At 38.1% G+C, this 22,305-nt stretch overlaps 1 protein-coding gene and 1 pseudogene across 1 annotated transcript; one reads left to right on the forward strand and one right to left on the reverse strand.

Annotated features, from left to right (window-relative positions):
* Positions 1-6: 6 nt before the first annotated feature.
* LOC114455200 (INO80 complex subunit D-B-like) lies at positions 7-2,407 on the forward strand. Its single transcript, XM_028436266.1, has 2 exons — positions 7-26; positions 1,203-2,407. Exon 2 carries the CDS (start codon positions 1,268-1,270, stop codon positions 2,246-2,248), a length of 981 nt encoding a protein of 326 aa, XP_028292067.1. The 5' UTR covers positions 7-26; positions 1,203-1,267; the 3' UTR covers positions 2,249-2,407.
* Positions 2,408-6,378: 3,971 nt separating this feature from the next.
* On the reverse strand, positions 6,379-19,946 carry LOC114455027 (serine/threonine-protein kinase 24-like; annotated as a pseudogene).
* Positions 19,947-22,305: the final 2,359 nt, after the last annotated feature.

Raw genomic sequence — 22,305 nt, forward strand, 5'->3', positions numbered from 1 at the left:
CCTGCAGGACTTTGACCTGTTTGAAGGTTGTCACAGATTATCATTTTTTTAAGATATTTTGTTTTTAGAGCCTTTGCTGAAATTTGTGTTTTATAATTGTCCACCTCCACTGCTTTTACATGTTTTTTACTTTAAGGAGATCATATGCCAATGAGACGAGTGTTACTCCTCTAACACTGGGGTCTCACGCTCGTTTCAGTTCAGAGTGGGCCACAGATTATGAGTGGGGTGGAGGGGGGGGATATGTCAACATTGTACACAAGTTTGCACTTGAACGTATAACTGATATATAAACTTATAGTACAGTGTGTGAGGCATCAACAATATCTAAGCAATAAGTGACAGATAACAGTTCCTGCAACATCTTTACACTTTACTACTATTTTGTAGGATTGTTTGTGAGAAATTGCAGGGTTTTAGAAAAATTAAAAGTTCCTGACAATTTGAGAAAAAAAAAATTAAAGGACTGCAATCATGTAATATAAGGATGGGAAAAGTGAAGGGCTTTGCAGATGTGAAGTTTATTGAATTTATACATTTGATGGGACTGAAATATCTGCAACTGTTTAAGTATTCAGTGTCATCTCACTCTCACCTATGGGATGATTTAGATGCTTTAGGGCTCGGGTGTCAAACTCATTTCAATTCAGAGGCCAAATATCGAGCAGTTTCTTAAGTGGGCCACAGAATTTAGGCAGGAAAATTAGTAATTTCAAAATGTTTCTGCTCAAGTTTGTACTTCCATGTGTAAATAAATATGTACAGCATTGTTAATATCAAAGCAATACTTGACAGATATCAGGCCTTGGAAGATCTTCACTTTATCCTTTTTAGATTTTGTGTTAAATGTTTATGTAATTTGGGGAATTCTGTAAAACAGTTGTTAAAAAATTACCAGGTTTTGGAAAAAATTGAGAGTTCTTTTAACAATTTGAGATTTCAAATCGTGATACAAGCATTGGAAAATTGTGAGAACTGCTAATATTGTGGAGTTTCTTTTGTGTTTTATTTTGGAGATATCTACAACTCAATTAGTCGGTTTTTTACACAATGATACATAGTTTCTCTGACTTTTTACTTTCTGCTGTGGGCTGAATTGGATGCTCTAAGGGCTGAATTTGGCCCACGTTCCTTGAGTTTGACATGTGACGTAACTGTCTGTGATTATAATGTTATGGCTGATAACTTGTGTGTGTGTTTAGGTAAGAACGGGGAGCTGCTGCCCACTACAGAGGAAGCTGAGGAGTTGGTACGTGCACTTCAAGCTATGGGCTCTTACCCTGATTCTCTGGTGTGCCTGACCTCCATGGGAGAACTGGCTCAAGCTGAAGGAGTGGACCACAGAGCCATGACGGTGTTTCCTGGTCCGGTCCAGGCGGGGGCCATGGGGGACCTCCTCAACAGCCGCATGAACACGGAGAACTTCTCCAGCCTGGAGCTGGAGGACAACCTCCTGCAGTCCACCAGGGATCACTTCCCCCCGTCGCATTCATCTCAGCCTAACAACCAGCCTGCAGGGTCCTGCTCCAGCCTGACCTCACCCCCTCCTGCTGCACCACCCTCCACCCCCTCCCTACTCAATCAGAACGCTATGACGGAGCGAACCAATGGCCGGACACAGCAGCAGTCACATGTCCTGGCCAAGTCGGACGTACCATCAGCGTCTTCTCAGGGCAGCCACTTCAGCAGTGAGCACGTGCCCCCCCCGTACACTGACCACATATCTTCTCCACATACCAGCTCCTTCCAGTCAGACCCCCCCCTACTGCTGGAAGTCCCTCCGAGTGCCGTACCAGGACCCCCTCGCTCCACCTGGAACAACATCCCCCTCTCCATCACCGACCCCACGCAGTTCGGCACCCTGATGGGATCAGACAGTCACCACATCTCCACCTCTCTGTCCACTCCCCCCACCACCACCACCCCCTCTGTGACGCTGCAGCCCATGGCTGTTCTCTCAGCACTGAACCAGAGTAGTTTGACTGGAATAACCACCCCCCCTCCTCCTCCACCATCCTCATCCTCCCTCCCATCTTCCTCACATGATATTCTGACCTCCACGCAGCCCAAGCAGCAGCTCCCTCAGTTCAGCGCGGCCTTCGGCCACCAGTTGGCCTCCCACAGCGGCATCCCGAAAGACGTGCAGCCGAGCCACAGCTCCACAGCGCCCCCTGCTGGTTTCTCTATCGTCAGTGCCACCGCTGCCAGTGCCAACAGCGTCACTCCCCCCTTCACGCAGAGCAAATGAAAGGGTGTCACGCAGCGGTTAGTGGACTCACAGTCACTTGTAATCCTGCCAACTGGCTTCCAATGATCAGCTCACTTCATCTGCTACATGTGTGCAATGTGGTAAACTTGCATTATTTATTATTAGATATTGGCACCCCCCCCCCCCATTCCCCTTCATATGATCTCAAATATCATTGCCACCAAGTCAGACGGCTGAGATTTTAGGTCAGTGTGAGTTCACTTGTTCTTGCCTTGTGGTTTTTGTCAGCAAAGAGTTACATACGGTCAATTTATTATTGAAAAAAAAAAGAAAACGGTGAAAACTGGCTTTTAGAAGAAGATAATGTTTGTGTCACAGTGCTCAGAATCCATAGAAGCATCGATCTCATGCTCGCTTTTGTTTGTGTCTGTAAAGGATCAAACTCTGCCCTGCCTTGCTCAGTTTGCCATTTTTTTTCTTTTTCACACAGTTTTGTGTCAAACACAAGTGGAGGTAGTGACATTTCTGTGATCCGTTACAACCTCAATCTATTTAACTGTTCTGATATAGAATCATATCGAATCCAATTTCACAGACGTAGATTAACCAAAACACTTTTAACCTGCTGTTTTTATATTGTGTATACTATATTGTGTCCGTGCTCATTCATTGGTTTGCCTCTGACGTCTAAAAAAAAATATCTCACCTCGCCCATTGTTTGTGTGAGTCCGACTGACTTGTTCGAACACTTGACGGCGACATTAAAATTTCTTAAAGCAATAACTCGTTAACGTAAGTCTGAGCATTGGAAGTCGCTTCATTGCTCTTGTTACATGTAGCTCATCCTGCTGTGACCAGGTTGAATCAGGAACAGGCTTGGAGCAGTTTAACGTGGAGATGCTTCATCAAGTCACATGACCTAATACCCAGGGAATATAAGTGGTCAACAATGGCTTTCATTACTCACTGAATCTTCCAGAATCCTCAGAAAAAAATCCTACAATTAAACCAAACCAAAAAATTAGGCAACCAATTTGTTCTCTTTTTAAATGATCCGCTCGATGTTACCTGATATAAATTGGTGTTTTTTGCACGTCTAGTAAGCAATGTATGCTTTACTCTGATTTTTTTTTTTTAAGCTAGAAGTGATGCAAATTTGTGGCCTGGATCTTATTTAAATTAAAGGTTTTTTGTAAACAATTCGCACAACCATGGCTCGGAATCGGCACGATTATCATAAACATTTGACCATTCGTTGGACATTGTTGAGTATTACGTCGTATATAGGGTAGGGAGTCTATCTTGGGTTGTGTTGGTGAACTTTTTGAGTAGCAAATGGATTGAAAGTATTTACATTGTATACGGTGGAAGAAAATGTCTCGTTGATTGAGTGAGTCTCTTGCTTTTAATGGCTATTATTAAGACTTGATCGCTGTTGAACTTCAGGAACAAGTGAGAGATTGTGGGGGGGGTCGTTGGTGTGTAAACGTGCGATTATGCATCATTTTATGGAGACGAGCAGACGAACGTATCCTTTTGACATGGATTTTTGCACAGGAGTGAAGGAGGCTGATGGTGTTTTTATGTCCTGCTGTGTCCCGTCTTGCCTTTTTTTTTTTTTTTTTTTACACTTTCCTGCTTAAACGCTCATTATTTACATGAACAGCTGCCATCATGACCATTTCTGAGTCTGTGCCACAACTCCCCCATTTCCAGCAGTGAGAGGGCCCAGTTCTGTCTCTCCCTTCCAAAGAGAAAAACACGTAACGATGTGTGTAAACTTGTAGCTCCGCCAGAGACGACTGTGACCACCTCACTGACCAAAATAAACCCCCTTTTAGGAAAAATAAACAACAAATGAAGGCCGATCAAGTAGTTGAGATTAATGAATGAAGGCATGACTGCTGTACCTAAAAATCATGTGAGATTACTTCACTGCATCATTTTTACTCTCCCGACAAAACTCACAGGGCTCGTAGGCACATGTAACTGCTTGAATTCAGTGACGGCTGACAAATTCCTATACTCATTGAATGTACTGTATTACTGTTTTTAAAGATAGGATGAGCTAATCTAGTCACCTTTTGTTATTGGTCCTTGTTTAATTTTGTCTAAGGTATTTTTTGTATACAAAAGTTTACATTTTTATGTATATTTTTCTTGTGTACAAATTATGTAATATGTGTAAAAAACTGTATGTAATATCTGTATATAGTGTGAGAAATTTGATTTTTTGTTTTTGGATGTATAAATAAACTTGCTGTGAGGTTATTGGGTCTGGTGGTGTGATCACTTGCAGTGAGGTGCATTGTAAACAAATGAATGCTGCATTAATGCTTTTATTTTAGAACTGTGATGCAACAATTTCTGTAAAATTAGATTATACCAACTTGCTTTTGTTTAATTAAAACAATCATAAACCACCTGACTAAATAAATCTAGATCGAGCAAGTATAAAATAAACCCTACTAATTCATAATTATTTTTTCTTTCAAAAAAGCAGAATTACTGCAATTTGTGGCCAATCCTGCATCATTTAGATTAAAAATTTAAAAGAAATTAGATTTCAAGCTTAAAACACTTTAAAGATGGTAAATTGCAGTTAAAATAAATATTCCAGACTGCTTAAATTATAAACTTTATTTCTTTGCAATCATCAGATGATTCCAACAGCATTGTCTTACACAAGCAAATACAGTATGTGCTAAACTGTTAGTGGAATTACACAAAGTGAAAGGAATGCGTGAAACGAGCTGATCTCTATTACTGATCCACTGATTACTGCTCATTAGGGTTAGAAAACCAGTTTCACTGAACACAAGCCTAATCATGCTCCAAAGTTGACTCCTGATGATCAAAATGCTTTAATAACCAGTCTCACAGACAGAGGAAGAAACCCAATGATGTTATTTTTAGGACCATTTTCATCAAAATAAACTAAGTCCTTTTATAGTTATTGTCACATAGGAGCAAAACTAGAGTTTTCCATCTGACAAACGTGAGAGGTTCATAGAGCCTTACAGTGAAGAATGGTAGCAATGGATTCTGGGTAAAACAGGCTGGAATGTTTTTTTTTTAATTCAAAATGTTCAAAAGGCAGTAAAAAAAGAAATAAATGCTTTTTTCATTTTTGCTAATTTGTGCTTTATACCACAACTCAACCAGCCGTATAGGAGGTTTTATTCCACCATAAGACCAAGTGTGACAAGCAGCACAGCGCTGCAACAATTGTACAAATATATCTTAAATGTGCTTTAATTTGATGTCGATCGATTGTCGTATTTCCAGTGAGGATCAGGATATTAGCATTAGCATTAGCAACATTTAGTAAAACTGATATGCATCTGATCTGTAGTTCAGCTCCTTCTAATAAAACATTTGCTTTGTGGTTGAAAGACAAACTTAGGCAGTTATTGTACAACACTGATCAAAAGAATTAATTGAGTAATAATATGGACTTGGATACCAAAGTGATAAAGTTCTATCAACTAGTGAATTTCCAGCTTCTGGTGCCATTAGCTGTGCAGTCACAGGTTGGTAAGTGTTGTGGCTGTTTTGGTTGAATGAGACGGTGTCAAGTTTTAGGGTCACTGGTACATAGATGGTACTGGGTCCAGCTTCTGACACCAACATGTTAGGTAGGTCAGGACGTAGGTGCAAATCAAGCAGTGACCATTCTTGAAATACTTCCTCTCGTGCAACTGGCAGTGCATTCGGTTGGTAAGCATTAATGGATAAACTGATAATGAAGTTGTTTTGTTCTAGAGGCTCATCAGAAGCCCAGTTTCTGAAAATGAATCTATGACCTAGCTGTTCTCGTAGCTGCTTTAGACCAATGTGGTTCCTAAAGGGTGGAGTTGTAGATGCCATTTTAAATTCCATTATTCAAAATATCACAATGCTTATTCTTGATTTCCCACTTTTTAATTAAAACAAAAACTGAACGCCAATGTTGGTTTTCCAAAGTTGGGAAGTGTCTGCATTGTTTGAAAATGATTGTTATTAAGTCATGACAGGCTAAACTAAAGTTACCTGTAAGATGTTTGTTTTCGATTAAATAGCATTCATATCTGATCTCATTAAATCCAGTACAGAAACACTTATTAGTAGTCAGAGTGCGACCATTGGTTGGTTTCAGTGTATTTTTCAGTGTTGGTTATTATATTTTAATTCAGCAGCACATAAATCTAAAAGGCTGAAGATCTTTTCTGAACACTGACCTTATTTAAATACGATAGGAGTCCTTGTTCCTTTTCACCATTTCATCATTTTTTGCTTTTCTTTCATCCGTTTTTAACAGCTGAAAGTGAAGATGAAAATAAACAGACAATAGTGACAAAAGCATTAGTTCTTTCAAACATGTGAAAGTTCACTCTATCCTAATCATTGCTAATGGTCTAAGGCTGATTGATCTCTGATCAGGTCCTGTGTATAAGTATGCTACAACACATACTGCTCAGGCTTTTCTACAGGTAACGCTACATTGCACATTCCTTTGAAAACTACAGACTAAAGTAGTAGCAGTGCAAGTGTTGGCCTCGTGTGTGTATTTACATCTGAATGCATATGTGAGGCTAATGCATCACAAATCCAAACCAAAACATCCAACTAGCCAAATATTAAACAGGGAGAACCTGTTCAAGAGTCTAAGTTACGAGGCTTAAGGATGACTGTAGGTTTTTCATGCATTCCAGTATTAGCTGTGCATCCCATGCTACTGTTTTATGGCTACTTTGTTCAAAGTCAAAGGCATTTTATACTTACAGTGCAATGAACGCTGCAGGTACAGGAAAAAAAAATATTATACCGCCGCCGCTACTTTTCTAATAACTAAATGATGGCACTGCTCTGCTGTTGGGATTTATATCAACATATGATTAAATACCTAAATAAAAACTAACAAAACAAGTCGTTCCCAGGAAATCAGAACAGAAAGCAGCACCTGAGTGTCGAGAGGAGCCAATTGTTACATTCTCCAAATAAATTACAGCCACCAGTGTGAAACCTAGAATTAACAGAAAAAAGAAAAGTTCTAACATTTAGACAAACACTAGGTGTTTCAATCTCTGAGAGGATTAGACAGACATAGAAAAACAAAAAAAGGTACAGACGCAAGGCAATCTCATGTGTGGCCACTTTAGTCCTAAAACATTCCCCTCATGTTCATTGTCTACAGTTTTCATTTGGCCGTTTGTACACCATGGATCCAAACAACCATTATTTTATCAGGCCTGATATGTGGAGTCTGTAAAAACCACCCAGTAAAACTTTCCACATCTCCTAAAGGACCCAGGATACCTGAGATGAACCATTCCAGCCACACATAAACAATAAGATTAGCTAAGCAAATTTTCCTCCTCAATTAAGCTGAATGTAAACCTTTGACAAAATAAATCTATAAATTCTAAAGAGCGTCTGCAGTCCTACAGGAAGAAAGTTTAGTCCATTCTGAACAGAAAACAGCCGAGGACGTAAAGGGAAACAACAGCCGACTCAATGGCCCCTGGCTGTCCTGAATAGGAGGACCCTCCGATGCTATGCTAGCTGCCTGAGCTAACACACATTGACTTAGTCCAGGGTTTTGCATCAGGCAGATGAGTGATGGACATCCACCAGTGAAACTTCATCCTAGCTGTGGAGGATGGAGCAGGAAATCTGATTGTAGCCACTGGAGTGGAAAAGTGGAGCTGAGACGGTGAACGAGTCTCACTGAGCAGCAGCTGCATGTGGCACAGAAAACCTGAGAGACAAGAAAAAACACTCACATTTATTAGCTTAGCCTAGGGAACACTATCTACAGTATATTACCACAGTGCAATACAGTGAAACAATCCAGAATTCAGGTGCATGACTAATAAAAATCTCAGCAGCATTTGGTTATCAGGTATTTTTGTTATACGTACTGGTTTTTAAACTCAAATATCAAAAGAATCTCCTGAAGAAACTGCTGAGTCATTACCAATTGTTCCTTAATTATTAAATTGACACACTGTAATTTTCTTTTCAGATATGGCCAACTTCGTGATCGGGCTGTATGTCGTGCTTTCCTATTTTTCTTCCATTTACAGCTTCCGATATCTCAGGAACCACATCACACAGGACACTGAAATTTGGTATAGTAATGCAGCTCCACCTACTCTCTCAGAATATGCAAAAAAACTGTATATATATATATACCCTATCTGGTAGAGATGACAGTCCCTCAAATTTGTAAAATAGTTTGTCGGGGTTTGGGGCTTGAACAACTTTACTGTACATGTCTCAGCTCCCTATAATTTGATCAGCTTTCAGCTATGTACATAGACTGTTCACATCACTAATGATTAGTCAGATATATGCATTGGTTCTTGGTTGACAAGCTCTTGAAATCCAAAAAAATACTTTTTTTTTTTACTATTTTCATTGGCCCATAACTGCATGTGGGAATGTAATAAAAAAATCTGATCTCTGTTTTAATTTATACTATAAAGGTTACTCTTTCTTGGGATATACAAGTGTTTTCTTCAAGTGACTTCTTCATTTTTATTTTGGACCTTCATTTTGGGGCTAATTCACCACTCGTGAATATTGAAAATCTTTTACAGGAGGCCATTGTAGCTTGCCTCTGTGTCTTATAATCATTTGTTCTTTATTAGCTTTTCACTAGTAACATTCAACAAAAAAAAGTGCGTGGGCCACTTGTGAAATGACATGGAGGTAAAACGTAACAAAATCACCTCTGGAGTCTCTGCACTAGCTCAGCTACGAGGGAGTCACAGATCCCTGGGTGAATATCTTCAGCCAGGAGGAGAGTCTTCTGCAGCTCTGCGGCCGCTTCAGGTTTGCCATTACTGGAGACGCCTTTATCCTTTAACTGTGAGAAAAACAGCTCTCTTTTAATTAATGTGTAATAAACTATCAATAACATGCATTCCTTCACCGCATTCGGGTCCTCATGGAGGCATTACCTCTGAAAACAGGGGAGAAAATATTGTGGCTAAGCTTTGTGACCAGGGCCTCTCTGGACTTCCCTGCTCCTGAACAAACACAAACATCCACTGATTGAACACAGGATCACAGGTGAGTGGGACATCACATGGGCAGCAGTTATACCTCCTCCAAGATCCAGTCATCATCATCATTATCATCACCACCAGACGCCTGGCCGTCGAGCTCGCTGCGATCAAACAAGGTTTTACTCACATTCAGGTCGTGGATTGATAATAACGTAAGAGTAGAGCGTTACTTACTCATCAGAGTTGGATTCATCTCGACTCTGCTCTGATTTCCACCTCTTGTAGCGATCAATGAGCTCTGTCAGGTAGGAGGGTCTTTTTGGCGTGCCTTAAAATATACCTATGCTTTAACAGCTCTTTGGCAGTGGGCCTCTAAAGGAACAAAACAAAGCAAACATCCCTATGAGCAGCCATTGAAGACATTTATGATGTCAGAAACCAGGCAGGAGTACGCAGTTTAATTACTTACAAAACTTGGCTCTTTATTTAAACAGGCTTCGACAAATTCTTTCAGCGGTTTACTATAGTTTCCTTCCAGTGTTGGAGCATTGTTCTTTGGGATGAGGAATAAAACCTTCATAGGATGGAGGTCAGAGTGTGGCGGCTCCCCTTTAGCCAGTTCTATGGCTGTTATTCCTAATGACCAGATGTCTGCCTGGAAAACAGAGAAAAATACTCACACATCATCCCTTTTAAAACAACATTTAGAATAAAAAGTAGTGTATTTTAAGAAGAACAATGTTATGAATTATATTTCTATTCTTTATCCATGTATGTCTGACTCTTGACTAAAAACGAATTCATTGTGTGTGATAAAGTTGACAGCAGACAAACCCTAAGAAAACAGAAGATGGTTCTATTCCTTTTAATTTCATTACATTTCAGCTTTTGTTTGCATTTGCCAGCAGAGGGATACGAGAGTCATTCAATCGCCTCACAGAAAACTAACATAGCAGCTGTACTAACAAGACACATTTACTAATGTTTGGCATATTCCAAAAAACAAATCAGATTAAACATAGAGAAGGTCTCACAGATCAAAGATAATTCACTCACAAACAAATGTAGAAGATCAAAATGCCACTCAAAAGTAGGGGTGTGTATTGCCTGGTATCTGGCGATACGATTTGTATCCTGATACATATGTCACGATACGATACACTATATTCCGATATTAAAGTATAAGGCGATTATTGCGATTTTTTTCTTTTTTTATATATATATATATATATATATATATATATATATATATATATATATATATATAAATATATATAAAATCTGTAAATGTGTACACCTTCATGAGAACATTGTGTATGAAATATATTTTATTAGCATATTTTACACTTTAACATGCCATGTTCCAACAACTAACAATCAACTTTGAATTTAGTGCAACATGGCTTTAGTGCAACTTAATTGAAGTATACAGTATGCCTGGAAAAACAAATAAATGCAGAAAATTAGTACAAAATACACCGCGCGGCGTGCTACGGAAGCCTCCGTAGACCAAAAAGGCTGCTACATAACAGTGCTGGGCCGAACCAAGCCTGGTCAACGTTCTCGCCACACACGAGCCGCACTGAACTCCGCTTGGAACCGTACTGAGACCGACCTCTGGAGGTGGTCTCGGTATGGTTTTTTAGTTCGAACCAAATCAAATTGGTCCACTTTCACACCAGCCCTAACAAACTGAATTTGTAGCTGCACCAAACTCAAGTCCACTTCAAGACGACCACATAGCGCTTTTGTGAAAGCACCCTTATAGTCCGGAAAATAAGTTAAACGTGATTTCTTGAGTTTCTTTGCCAACAAGGAGGACAGAGATTCTCTTGAGACCATTTTGTTCCAGTTTGTTAATGGTATTACACATAAGATCACCTCATTCTCCCAAATTAGAATCTTTTCGTGTAAGCCCCAAAATAAACAGTTTATTAACAGTTTTTGGGCCAAACACAAAAAAATCAAAATACGAATGAAAAACAAACACTTCTATGCATCCGTCTACAGAATCCACATCCCACAATGCAATGTCCAAAGATTTTTTGACAACGCCAACAAATCAAGTATTTACATCAAAGATCAAATCAAACTTTCGAGCGATAATTTAAACATTCTACATTTGTTTGAGTAAATCATCTCTGATATATTGATCCATGAGGCTACACTGTCTTATCTGTTAAAAATATATGGTTTCCAGCTGCTTTAACAACAGGGCAGGATAAGAAATGCTTTATTTTATGACTCATTACACATGAGTCAGCAATAAAAGCAACAAATATACATTTTACAGTATTTAATAAGTACTAAGGGTTACAATAAATGATGGATCTGTAACAATTTGTTAGAGACTTATAATAAACCTGCAGATTTAATTACTTTCTGTCTGCAAATAATATATATACGAAGTATGTAATAAAGCATGGAATAAATACAATTACATATTACACCAACAAATCCAACCTACATGCCGACGGGCTTGGAATCAAGCATTACTAAAACCCCAATGTTGTGATTTTGCAGTGAATGCAGCTGTAATACAAGCTGTTGCAAGAAAAAATAAAGTAAATTCCTGACCTTTGAATCATAGGCAGATTGCTTTATGACTTCAGGTGCCATCCAGAAGGGCGTTCCGACAAATGTGTTTCTTTTTATCTGTGTGTCCGTCAACTGGCCTGCAACTCCAAAGTCTGCTAGCTTTACGTTGCCTTGTTCAGATAGCAACACGTTGGCAGCTGTAAACGGTCACAGACATAAAAGAACAGATTCAAGATCATTCTAATTTACCATGCCATTTAAAACAAAATAAAAATCATTGGACTTTGTGGACAATTCTCAAAAAGTATTGATGTAAATTCTAAGACAATGACAAACATGTCAGTTAGCTGTATCAGTTAGCAGTTAACTGTTGTTGAAACGAATGGTAAAATAATGCACCTTTGATATCTCTATGGATCTTCTTTTCAGAGTGCAGATACTCAAGGCCTTTCAGAATCTCCCTCAGGATTGTTGCAATTTGTATTTCATCCAGAGCTCCTGGTTCCAACTTTAGGGGGGAAAAAATCCCAATAAACAAGTGTGACGCTTCAATATTCTAATACATTACCAAACCTTTTCATGCTCTGTAAAACAGTGAAAGTCAAGATTACTTTACATTTTGTTTCTTGGTGAAGACTTACCAAGTCGAGAGCTGATCCTCCACCCAAATATTCCATGATGATCCATAATTTTGTGCCCTGAAAAAAAAGATTAATAAAGTGAGTTTAAATATAACAAACACATTTAAACAGATCATACTTCCTTTTCTTCATAAAACAACCCATACACTTAATAATAGCTTCTTTGTCCATGCTTTTACAGTATTCCCTTCATTCCAAAGGTCTTACCACATGTACTGCTACACATTGTACAGCACAATTTGCTGTTGTTCAAAGTCACCTGCTTTATAAATGTGTGGTTTGATTATTTCATGTAAATCCGTCTAGTTTTGTGCAAAAGATTTTACTTGCTTCAAAGCTATGTTTCAATTTGTTCAACATAACTCTTAACTTCCATGTACATTCCTTAAAAAAAGAGCAACGCAGACTTTAACACATGGCATTCCTCTAGTGCAGGCCTGAAGCCCGTTCTGTTGGCAACACTGGTGGTTGGTTTGGAATGATCAATCTTACCACCAAAGGCCTGGTGTTAGCAGCATGTGAGTCGCGCAGCAAACACAATCAGGAGCTCACGGCTCATACATCTCTAAACACAGTGTTAATCTGCAGGCTGCTCCTGTTTTCAAAAAGTATCCATATTTATAATGTAATAACTTAAGAAACTCTCCCTGGTGGTAGAATTTTACCAAGCTGATGTTTTACAAAAGTGTAGAGGAAAAAAAAATTGAGAAAAAGTTCAAAATTGGGGTAAAAAAATGCACACCAGCACAAACCCACTTATCACACACACACACAAACCCACTTATCACACACAAACACACACCACACACACACACACACACACACACACCACACACACACACACACACACACACACACACACACACACACACACACACACACACACACACACACACACACACACACCACACACACACACACACACACACACACACACACACACACACACACACACACACACCACACACACACACACACACACACGCCTGTTCTAATACACTCTCAGGTTGTAGTACAACTGAATCGCTCTCTAAGCTTTTAAGCACCGCAATAAATGCTGTAAGAGGCACTCAAAGCACCATCAGAACAACACAAAAACTATAACACGCACCAAGCACGATGCGCTTTACTATGGAGGGAAACTGTCTACAGGAGAGAACCCACACATCTGGCTTTCCCTTTTTTGGCCCTCCTTGCGCAAGATATACATTCATTTAAGCTCTCATTAGGACCACAGGGATATGATAGAAAACAGACATTAAACTTAAACACACTTAGTGCAGACAAATTATTTTGCTGCCAAACAAATCAAAATTACATATTTGGCCTTGTTAAACTATAGAAACACCATATCAAGATAAGAGCCCATAATTTTAGTAATCTTTGCCCAATGTCTGAGAACATTCACAGGTTTAATAGGTATAAACAAAAGTGCACTAAAGGAACCCAGAAAACAAAGCTTACCTTGAGATATGATCCAAAGTACTTTGTGATAAAAGGACTATCACACTGACTCAGGACTGTGATCTCCTGCTGTATATCCTCTATTTCATCCTCAGCTTCCTCCAGATCAATAATTTTAATGGCCACAACTTTCTGTGTGCGATTGTCAATGCCTTTGAAGACTTCCCCAAAAGAGCCTTTTCCTATCCTCTCCAGCTTGGTGAAAAGCTCCTCTGGATCAGCTCGCGAATTCTGAGAGATACACAAAAATGGAGAATTTTTAACATATGCCCAATAGATATAAATCTACAGAATTGAAAAAAAAAATTTTTTTTAAAAAGTTTTGTTTTTTTTTAAACTGTAAAAATAAGAAACTGTTAAAAAAAAAAGAAGTTTTTAAATATTTAAATTCCATTTATTTATATAGTCGATATTTAGCATTTAAAGCTGATTATTCATTGCATTACTTGAGGTGGCATTTACTATGTGTCACTAACGTGAGAGTGGCTTTGTTCAAATTTGATCTTAGGTCTGTAGGAAAGGTTAATTCAGGTTGAAGTTATAATATAAATTTAGATTTATAGTCTTAAAGTGTAATGGTAAAGTCTCATGATGACAGCTAACACCATCTAAAAAGATCCTTAAATAAAGTCATTTATTTGGAGTTTGAACTAATTTATAGTCAAAAAGTTAAATTAAGATATATGGTCAAGTACAAAAAGATCCAATACCACAAAATAAAAACAAGAGTCCTGTCTATATTTACAATTTAGATGATTATGCAAATGTTTGCTATTAAGCTTTGTACATTGAACACATTAAACACAACTGAGTTGAAATACAGATGTGCATTAGGAGATATTCAATAAACTTCCAAATTGTAATTGTATTTAATTTAATTAAACATGCAAGTTATCTTCTGTTTGGCAATGAGCTTTTCCTTGGCCACCCATTTTACATTTTTAAGTGAGCCAATATAACTTTTATGACTACATAAATGCTATGCAGTTTAAGATCAAGTGTCCATTTACCTTTAATAGCTGTTGCCACTTGATGGTGATAGTTTAGCACTCAATGTGGATTTGAAATGTAACTAGAGAAGAGGATGTAGATGCAGAATGTACGTTGTATCATTGATCTTACTTTATATTTGTGAAATGAAAAGCAAAATACATGCATGTATGGAAAAGGCTCATAGGCTTGTATGAGTATTAATAGTGCAGACATGAACACACTGAAAGCAACAGAAACTAATGTTATGAACTAGTCCTGTAGTATAAAAATCCTGGTATGCCATCACTTATGTGAAGTGGACCCATGTGGACTTATACATAATATAATCAAATACATAAGCTTTGAATTTGCTGGTCAAATATTTTGTTCTTTAAATCCAGATTTAAACAGAAATATGGTGTCTAAAGATAGTGTTTAATACAATATTTAAATAGTAAATTTTACTTTACGTATGTTGATATTTTAAGGTTTATATCCACTCATTTCACATCTGATCTACTAACCTTAACACCTGCATAAGCTAAAAACAGTCACATAGTTAAAGGGGACTAGTTCCATTTAGATCACATTTAATTCACATTTTATTTATTTTTGCCAGTGTGAATTTATATATAAATATTCAAACTACTTGTGAAAGGTTTACCTGGCTTCCCAGGAAACACTGTCAGATTTGCAGCTTCACCCGAATATAATATCCTTGTCTTTTAATTTGCTTATTGTTAGATATAATTATCACTTCCCTCGTACATTGAACTTGACTTACGTATTTGGGGCCAAACTGAAATAAACTTTCAGTAGGGTTTTTTCCATCATGGGAGGGTACACAGATGTGATCACCACCACAAAGGCTAAACAGAATGTGGAGGACTACACCCTAAATTATTGAGCGAGCTAAATGGCTTATTTCCCCAGCGAGCTCTTAGAAGGAAAGAACAGTCTTAAAGTTGGCAAGATCAATTTCCTTTCAGTTTAAACTTGTCATTCATGAGCCCAAATGGTGAGAAAATAGCTTGTGGTGCCTCACTCTTCATGAGGAAAAAACAAACGGCTCCAGCAAAATGTGGTGGACAATTCAGTCGATGATTTCTTGTTTCACAATCACATTGTATAATCTAGTATTACATCCCCCCCTCTGGAGAAATGTTTCCCATAACAGTGCTAATGCATGGTGGGTAAACTCATATGGGAAGGGGAGATGGATGAGGAGCTGCACTTTGAAAAACTAGTTTAGAGGGGCTTCAGAATTAGATCACAGGGGGCTTTGCCAGGAAAGATACCCGTGCAGATCAAAGCAGAGTAGAAACAACACTAGTTGGGCCAGTCAACCTATATGAAATGTCTAACGCTGTGGGGCTAAACTTTATAAAAACAAAAAATAGAAACAAAAGCTATGTGACTACAGGCTGCACATGGTGGGAATGTACCAGTACTTGCAAAAGCAGGTTTACTTAAAGAGACGAATAAAGTTTCCTGGGCCTCCCTTTAAATACATGTTGAATGTTTTCCTTATCCCCTTTTTTATTTTGCGTGATATTATCTGTCTTTTAATATTGCAAATAAGTCATAATCTTTCAAAAAACACTTTAGAAAACTTTCATTTTAAATAACAGGGTAAATACATCGAAGACAAAAATAGGAAACAGTGATACTTGTTACTTTTGAGGCTAAAAACCAAAATACTTGACAATACAAGTTATTCGTGCAGCGTTAATGTATTCTGACAGTTATTTCTGTACTTCAATAAGCAACGTTTGTGTATATTTTAAATGTTCTTATTGATTTTAAACAGTTGAATGTTTTATCATGTAAAGCACATTGAGTTGCCTTGTATATGAAATGCGCTATACAAATAAATTTGCCCTGCCTTGCCTATTCACACCCTGAGTAATGTTGCTGACTACGTCCAATCTGTAAAAGAGTAATTCCGGCACAATTATGTCATATATTAGAATTTATATAACCTCCAACCAAGTGATGCTAACGTCTTAACATGGACCAAAATATTTGTGCAAGGTTTCAATATCATTTTGACTTTATGCTTCAAACAAATTTAACATTTCCAACTACACATGCGCAAGAATTTGCAGTCAAAAGTCACAGTAATCAAACTTATTTCTCATTTACATTGATTTGTGAACTATGATTTTGTATTTAGTATTTAAGTCAATAATTGTGGTTTGGGACCGCTCTAATTGTTTACTAACCAGCCAGAGGGTTGCCATCGGCGGAGTCAGACATGTTGTCCGCGAGTCGCGCCATCAACAGCTGATGGGATTAGGCGCACCGATGACGTTGACGGCAGCGCGGATTGATGGAACCGGAAGAGAAAATAGTGCCGATTAAAACTGGAGGTATGAATTTTTTTTGTGGGAGGTTTTGTGATGTAAATGAATCAAGCTTTCAAACGCATATCTTTTTTTCTATTAAAAACGCACAGTTTTGTGGCCCCGGAAACTAACCGGGACTACTTTCTTGACCAACTTCAAACGGCCAGAACTCGGACCAGGGAGGTGACCACTGAGTGAAACAATGTGTATGCACTATAGTGCTGGTGAGGATTGCATACAACGTCATGTCTTAAATAGGCGAACTATCCCTTTAAACAGAAGCCACAAGCAGGCACCCATCCTTCAAATTGATGTCAAAGATGGGGCAGTTTCAAGCTGTCTAAAACCGAGAAGGGTATGTCTGCTGAGCTGGAGGCTCCAGCTACAGGGCTGCTTTCCTCTTCTAAGGCCGCACTTTTACAGTGCTTATCATAGACGGCGCCACCTATAGATAATCACAAAAGCTTACAAGTAGCACATGCGGAGCCATTTGTCATTTCCCACGGGGATAAAGGGTTTATTTTCCCTAAATAATTTTTTTTTTTAAATTTTCATCTTCATGAGTAGCATGACAAAGAATTGATCGTGCTATTATCAAATGTTATCATTGTTAAGTGAGATTCTGATATTGTTGAAAAGGAAGTGAATAATGTTGGGCATGTGTACTCGTTAAAATAAATAACATTGAGAATTACTTGCACTGAATTAAATTTTTATTTTTTAAAAATACGCTGAGTTTGAATTACAGTAACTTCATCAAACAGCAACACCACATTAAATTGCATAGTATTGTTAAGTAAAATATTCTTGGTATGAAAACGTAGAGCTGCCACAGACATATTTTGGATCACCACATTGTATGATTATTGTACAAACATTGTAGTATATTGTACAAACAATATACCAATATTGTACAAACAGAACAATATAGTATATTGTAAGAACAATAAAAAATAGTAACATGTTTTTTAAAGCCGGGGTCATCCTAAGTTACTTTTGTTTGTGTTCAGCTTATTTTTTTATTATTATTATTATTATTGTATAAATAAATATATACCTGCCTCCAGAGTTGTCCTTGCGTATAGCCTTTTTCCTGTTTTTAAACTGTCATGTTTTAAAATAAACCACAAAGACCATTACATATGATTCCATTATTATTTTTTTACCAGATAATTACACAATACAAGGTATGATACAATATTAATAAGTACTATTTGGGTGAATTAAAGCTTTAAAACGTTTAAAAGCTTATTACTTCCACCAAGAATATAAAAGTATCAAATTGGTTTGTTTTTCAAATATAAGTATATTTTAAGTGAACTCATCCTTTAAACCATAAGTACAAGTGGTGCTGTCTATGATAAGTGCTGTAAACGGGCAGCCATAGAAGAAGAAAGCAGCCCTGTAGCTGGTGCCCTGTAGCTGGTGCCCTGTAGCTGGTGCCCTGTAGCTGGTGCCCTGTAGCTGGTGCCCTGTAGCTGGTGCCCTGTAGCTGGTGCCCTTGGCTTTGCAGACACATACTATTGGCTAAAACCAGCAAGGTGTATTCATGTTGAGCCGCTGACATCTGCTCTTGCTTTGAAGGAACAATCGGCTACTTTTGGTATCGAGCTGCATACCAAAATGCTACAAGTTCATCGTTTTGCTTTCCAAGAAACGTCAACTCTTGTTTTGGACATTTAAAATAAATGAAAAATTGCTGCACTAGTTCATATTTCTCGTGTGTCGATGCACGCACTTATTGTGACCTTTGACCTGATCCCAGATTGCAGGGAATGACTGAGATGTCGAATTGGCTTTTTAAACCAGTTTTAAAAAGTGTTTTGTCATTGTTTTCTTCTAATTTATGTCTGTCCTACAGTTTTTACATTTTGCACTATTATGCTATGTTAGTATTTATTTATGTTCTTTTTGTCTGCTCTTTTACTCTGTTGCTGCAACATGTGAATTTCCCCTCTGGGGATCAATAAAGGTGTATTTTGTTCTAAAGGATGCTAAACCATGAAACATCTAACAACCTGTCGGTGTATGTTATATTAAATATTTCATGAGCCAGTTGGTGCACAAAGAGATCAACATTGATGGCATGTTAGTCAGGATAGTATCCCATCTCTGGACTTTGGTTGCCAGGTTTATTTGTCAGGTGAAAGCAAAGGTCACTGTGTAATTAAAAATAAAGTAGGTATTTAAAGAAATCAATTAAACTTTTCACAGGCACATTTAACTGGAAAATAAAAATCCACGTTTTGGAAAAATGAATGCTAATGTTGGTTTTGTTTTACTTACCTGGATCCCTGGCAGTCCACTTTGAATAGGGGAGTGAGCCATGGCGTCAGACCAGCAAAGATGACGCTTTCCCCGTCTTTTCCACTCTTCTTTTTAATGTGAAGATTTCTGCTCTCAGCCGAACCGTTGGTAACTTTGTCACAAGACCCGTGTCCGTCCCAAACTTGGCTGGGTTTGAAGAACTGGCTCGTTCAGACAGCTTCTACCTGGGTCCTCCTGCCTTCTGCTCGGTCTCCTCCCACAGTTGAAGTAACAGTACTAGCGACGCTAGCCACTTTAGCAGCTAGTTAGCAAACAGTTAGCCTGAGAACCGAAAGTTGCAACTTGTGGCGTCCGACCTGGTTCCTGGTTATAATGCAAATGTCTCCTGTGAAACGGAACAAACTTGTAAATATACGCCCACTGCTGCAGAGTTAATTTTCCTGTTCAGTTATTCTTTCACATCACTTTTCTCCGTCATCCGGCGCCATCTTGGTTAATGTCATAACGTTATCCCAACAGCCAATCACAGTGAAGCACAAGGAGCCGCGCGCACCGGTCGTCATACATTAACTAAAATACGTCACACAAGTTTATAATTACAGCTTTATTGCGTATTTCATACACAGGGAAATGCAATGTGCTTTACATGATTAAAAAGTGCAACAGAAAACGTTAAACAACTATTAAAAACATAACATTAAGCAGAGTTAAACAACAAACAAAGAAAGAAACATTGAATAATCATTTTACATCCTATACTCCTTATTTTATCACAATTTGCTTTGAATCTGAATTTGTTTTAAATAAGTTACAAGCTACTATCTACTTGAAATCCAAAACATACAAACACAAAAAAAACAACTATATGCTGGAGATACCTGGAAATTAGAAGAATACGATACCAAAGTTTGATAAAACTGGATTTTTATCAACAATGCCAAAGGAAAGATGGGAAAATTAATTAAAACAGAAATTTTCTCTCGTTATTGTAAATAAGCCTAACACAGCACCTTTAATGTAGTGTTTAGGCCCAGGTGAGTAAATAATAAATGTCTAGGCTCAATTTCATTTTTTTTTTCAAATGCTAAAATGTGGGGAAGCTTAATATGAAACATATTGTAGTAATGTGTAGAATTGTACGTAAAACGAACATTAGTTCGAGCTTGCGCATGAACATGGCAAAAACCAGACGTTAGACAGAGAGATAGATCTGAGGGGTATTCCATAAAGCGAGTTATGTTCAAACTCTGAGTATGTTCGGGCTCAAATGAGGGAAACTCTGAGTAACCCATTCCTAAACGCGAGGTATGTTCTTCTCTGAGTATGTTACCATGGCAACATTGTCCGTGAACTAAACCTGGCAGGTTTTATCAAAGAAACCCTGGGTTTCTACCTGGCTCCGCCCACCTGAACACCGTTTCTGAACACTTTAATGAACCTTAACTTTTCTCTGAAACACATTAGTAACATCACACACCACAGACGTGTTCACATCATTACTAATGTTGTGTTGCTTTACGTTTTTTTTTTCTTTATCAAACTGTAGTATTCTTTATAACACTGTGGATACAGAGCATTAAGTGAACGATACTGAGAGGTTGATCTGCATTAAAACCTCTACTGACGTCTGTAGTAAAGTTCCCTGGATACAAACCTGTGGAGAATGTAAAGGAGGAGATGTCCACCTACAAGGTATGATGGCGCAGTGAATTGAGACGCTACTCTTGGAAGCGATGGGTCACGGGTTTGCGTCCCGCTTCAGAAAATTTTTTATGACATTTTTTAGGACGTCGAGATGACTCTAGCGACAATATTACATTAAAAATCAATATAAATGATTCGATATCAAGCGGCAGTCATTGTCTTTATTCCCAGTGTAACGGGAGGGCTCTCTATGCAGTCATCCTATGCTGCTGCCACGTCTCCTCAAACACATTTCATTCATATTATTCACCGCTTGTCACGTCACTGAAGCAATAAAGTAATAAAGTGACCAAAAAGTGTAACTAATTACGGGTGATTTAAGCCACTATAGTCACTGAAGGCATGTTCAGTGTGAACACACCTTTAGAACAGGCTCATATTTCTCAAACACCGACTTACTTCACCCATTAAGGTGAATAAATCTCTCTCTCTCTTCCGGGTGGTTGCCATGGCAGCTCGAGTCATCTCTGATCCATTGATGATGGCTTTTTATCGCGCGTGTGCACGTAAGTAACCCAAAATTTACATACTCAGGGTTGATTAACCCACTTCAAACCAGCTGTAATGGAATCCGATACCCAGAGTTTTCCATTGCGAGCTATGTTAACCCAGAGTTTATGGATAGACTCAGAGTTTTTAAACCCTCATTTATGGAATACTTCTCTGGAGCGTTCCATTAAGCAGACAAGTTTTTCAAAATGCTACAAGGTAAAACACATTTTAATTATTCTCATAGGCCTAACTTATTTGATCATTTTAGCAGTATGATTATGCTGTGGGTCAGAGTTTCCCAAATGGGGCTACGCGATGGCACTACAGGGGGAAAAAAAGTGGAAAATGTACAAATAAAGTGTCAGTCTAAATAAAAAAACTATGAAAATCAATTTATTCAGGAGCTACTAAATCAGTGTTTTTCAACGTGGGGTCAAGCCCTCATGTAGGGTCACCTTAAATTTCTGAAAAATTAAAATAGATTTTTAATTTTTTTGTTTAATTATTATTCATTTTTTAAATGAAAATAGCACACAATCTTAAACAACTGTTTTTCTATACTTTCACTTTGTGAAATAATAATCTTTTTCAACAGTGACAGTGTATGTGCATAGGTGCAGCTGATGCGCATGCATGTGTGTGAGAGGGAACGCACCGAAGAGATTGAGAGAGTC

Source organism: Gouania willdenowi, chromosome 21 (genome assembly GCF_900634775.1).
Source record: "Gouania willdenowi chromosome 21, fGouWil2.1, whole genome shotgun sequence".
Taxonomy (NCBI): Eukaryota; Metazoa; Chordata; class Actinopteri; order Blenniiformes; family Gobiesocidae; genus Gouania; species Gouania willdenowi.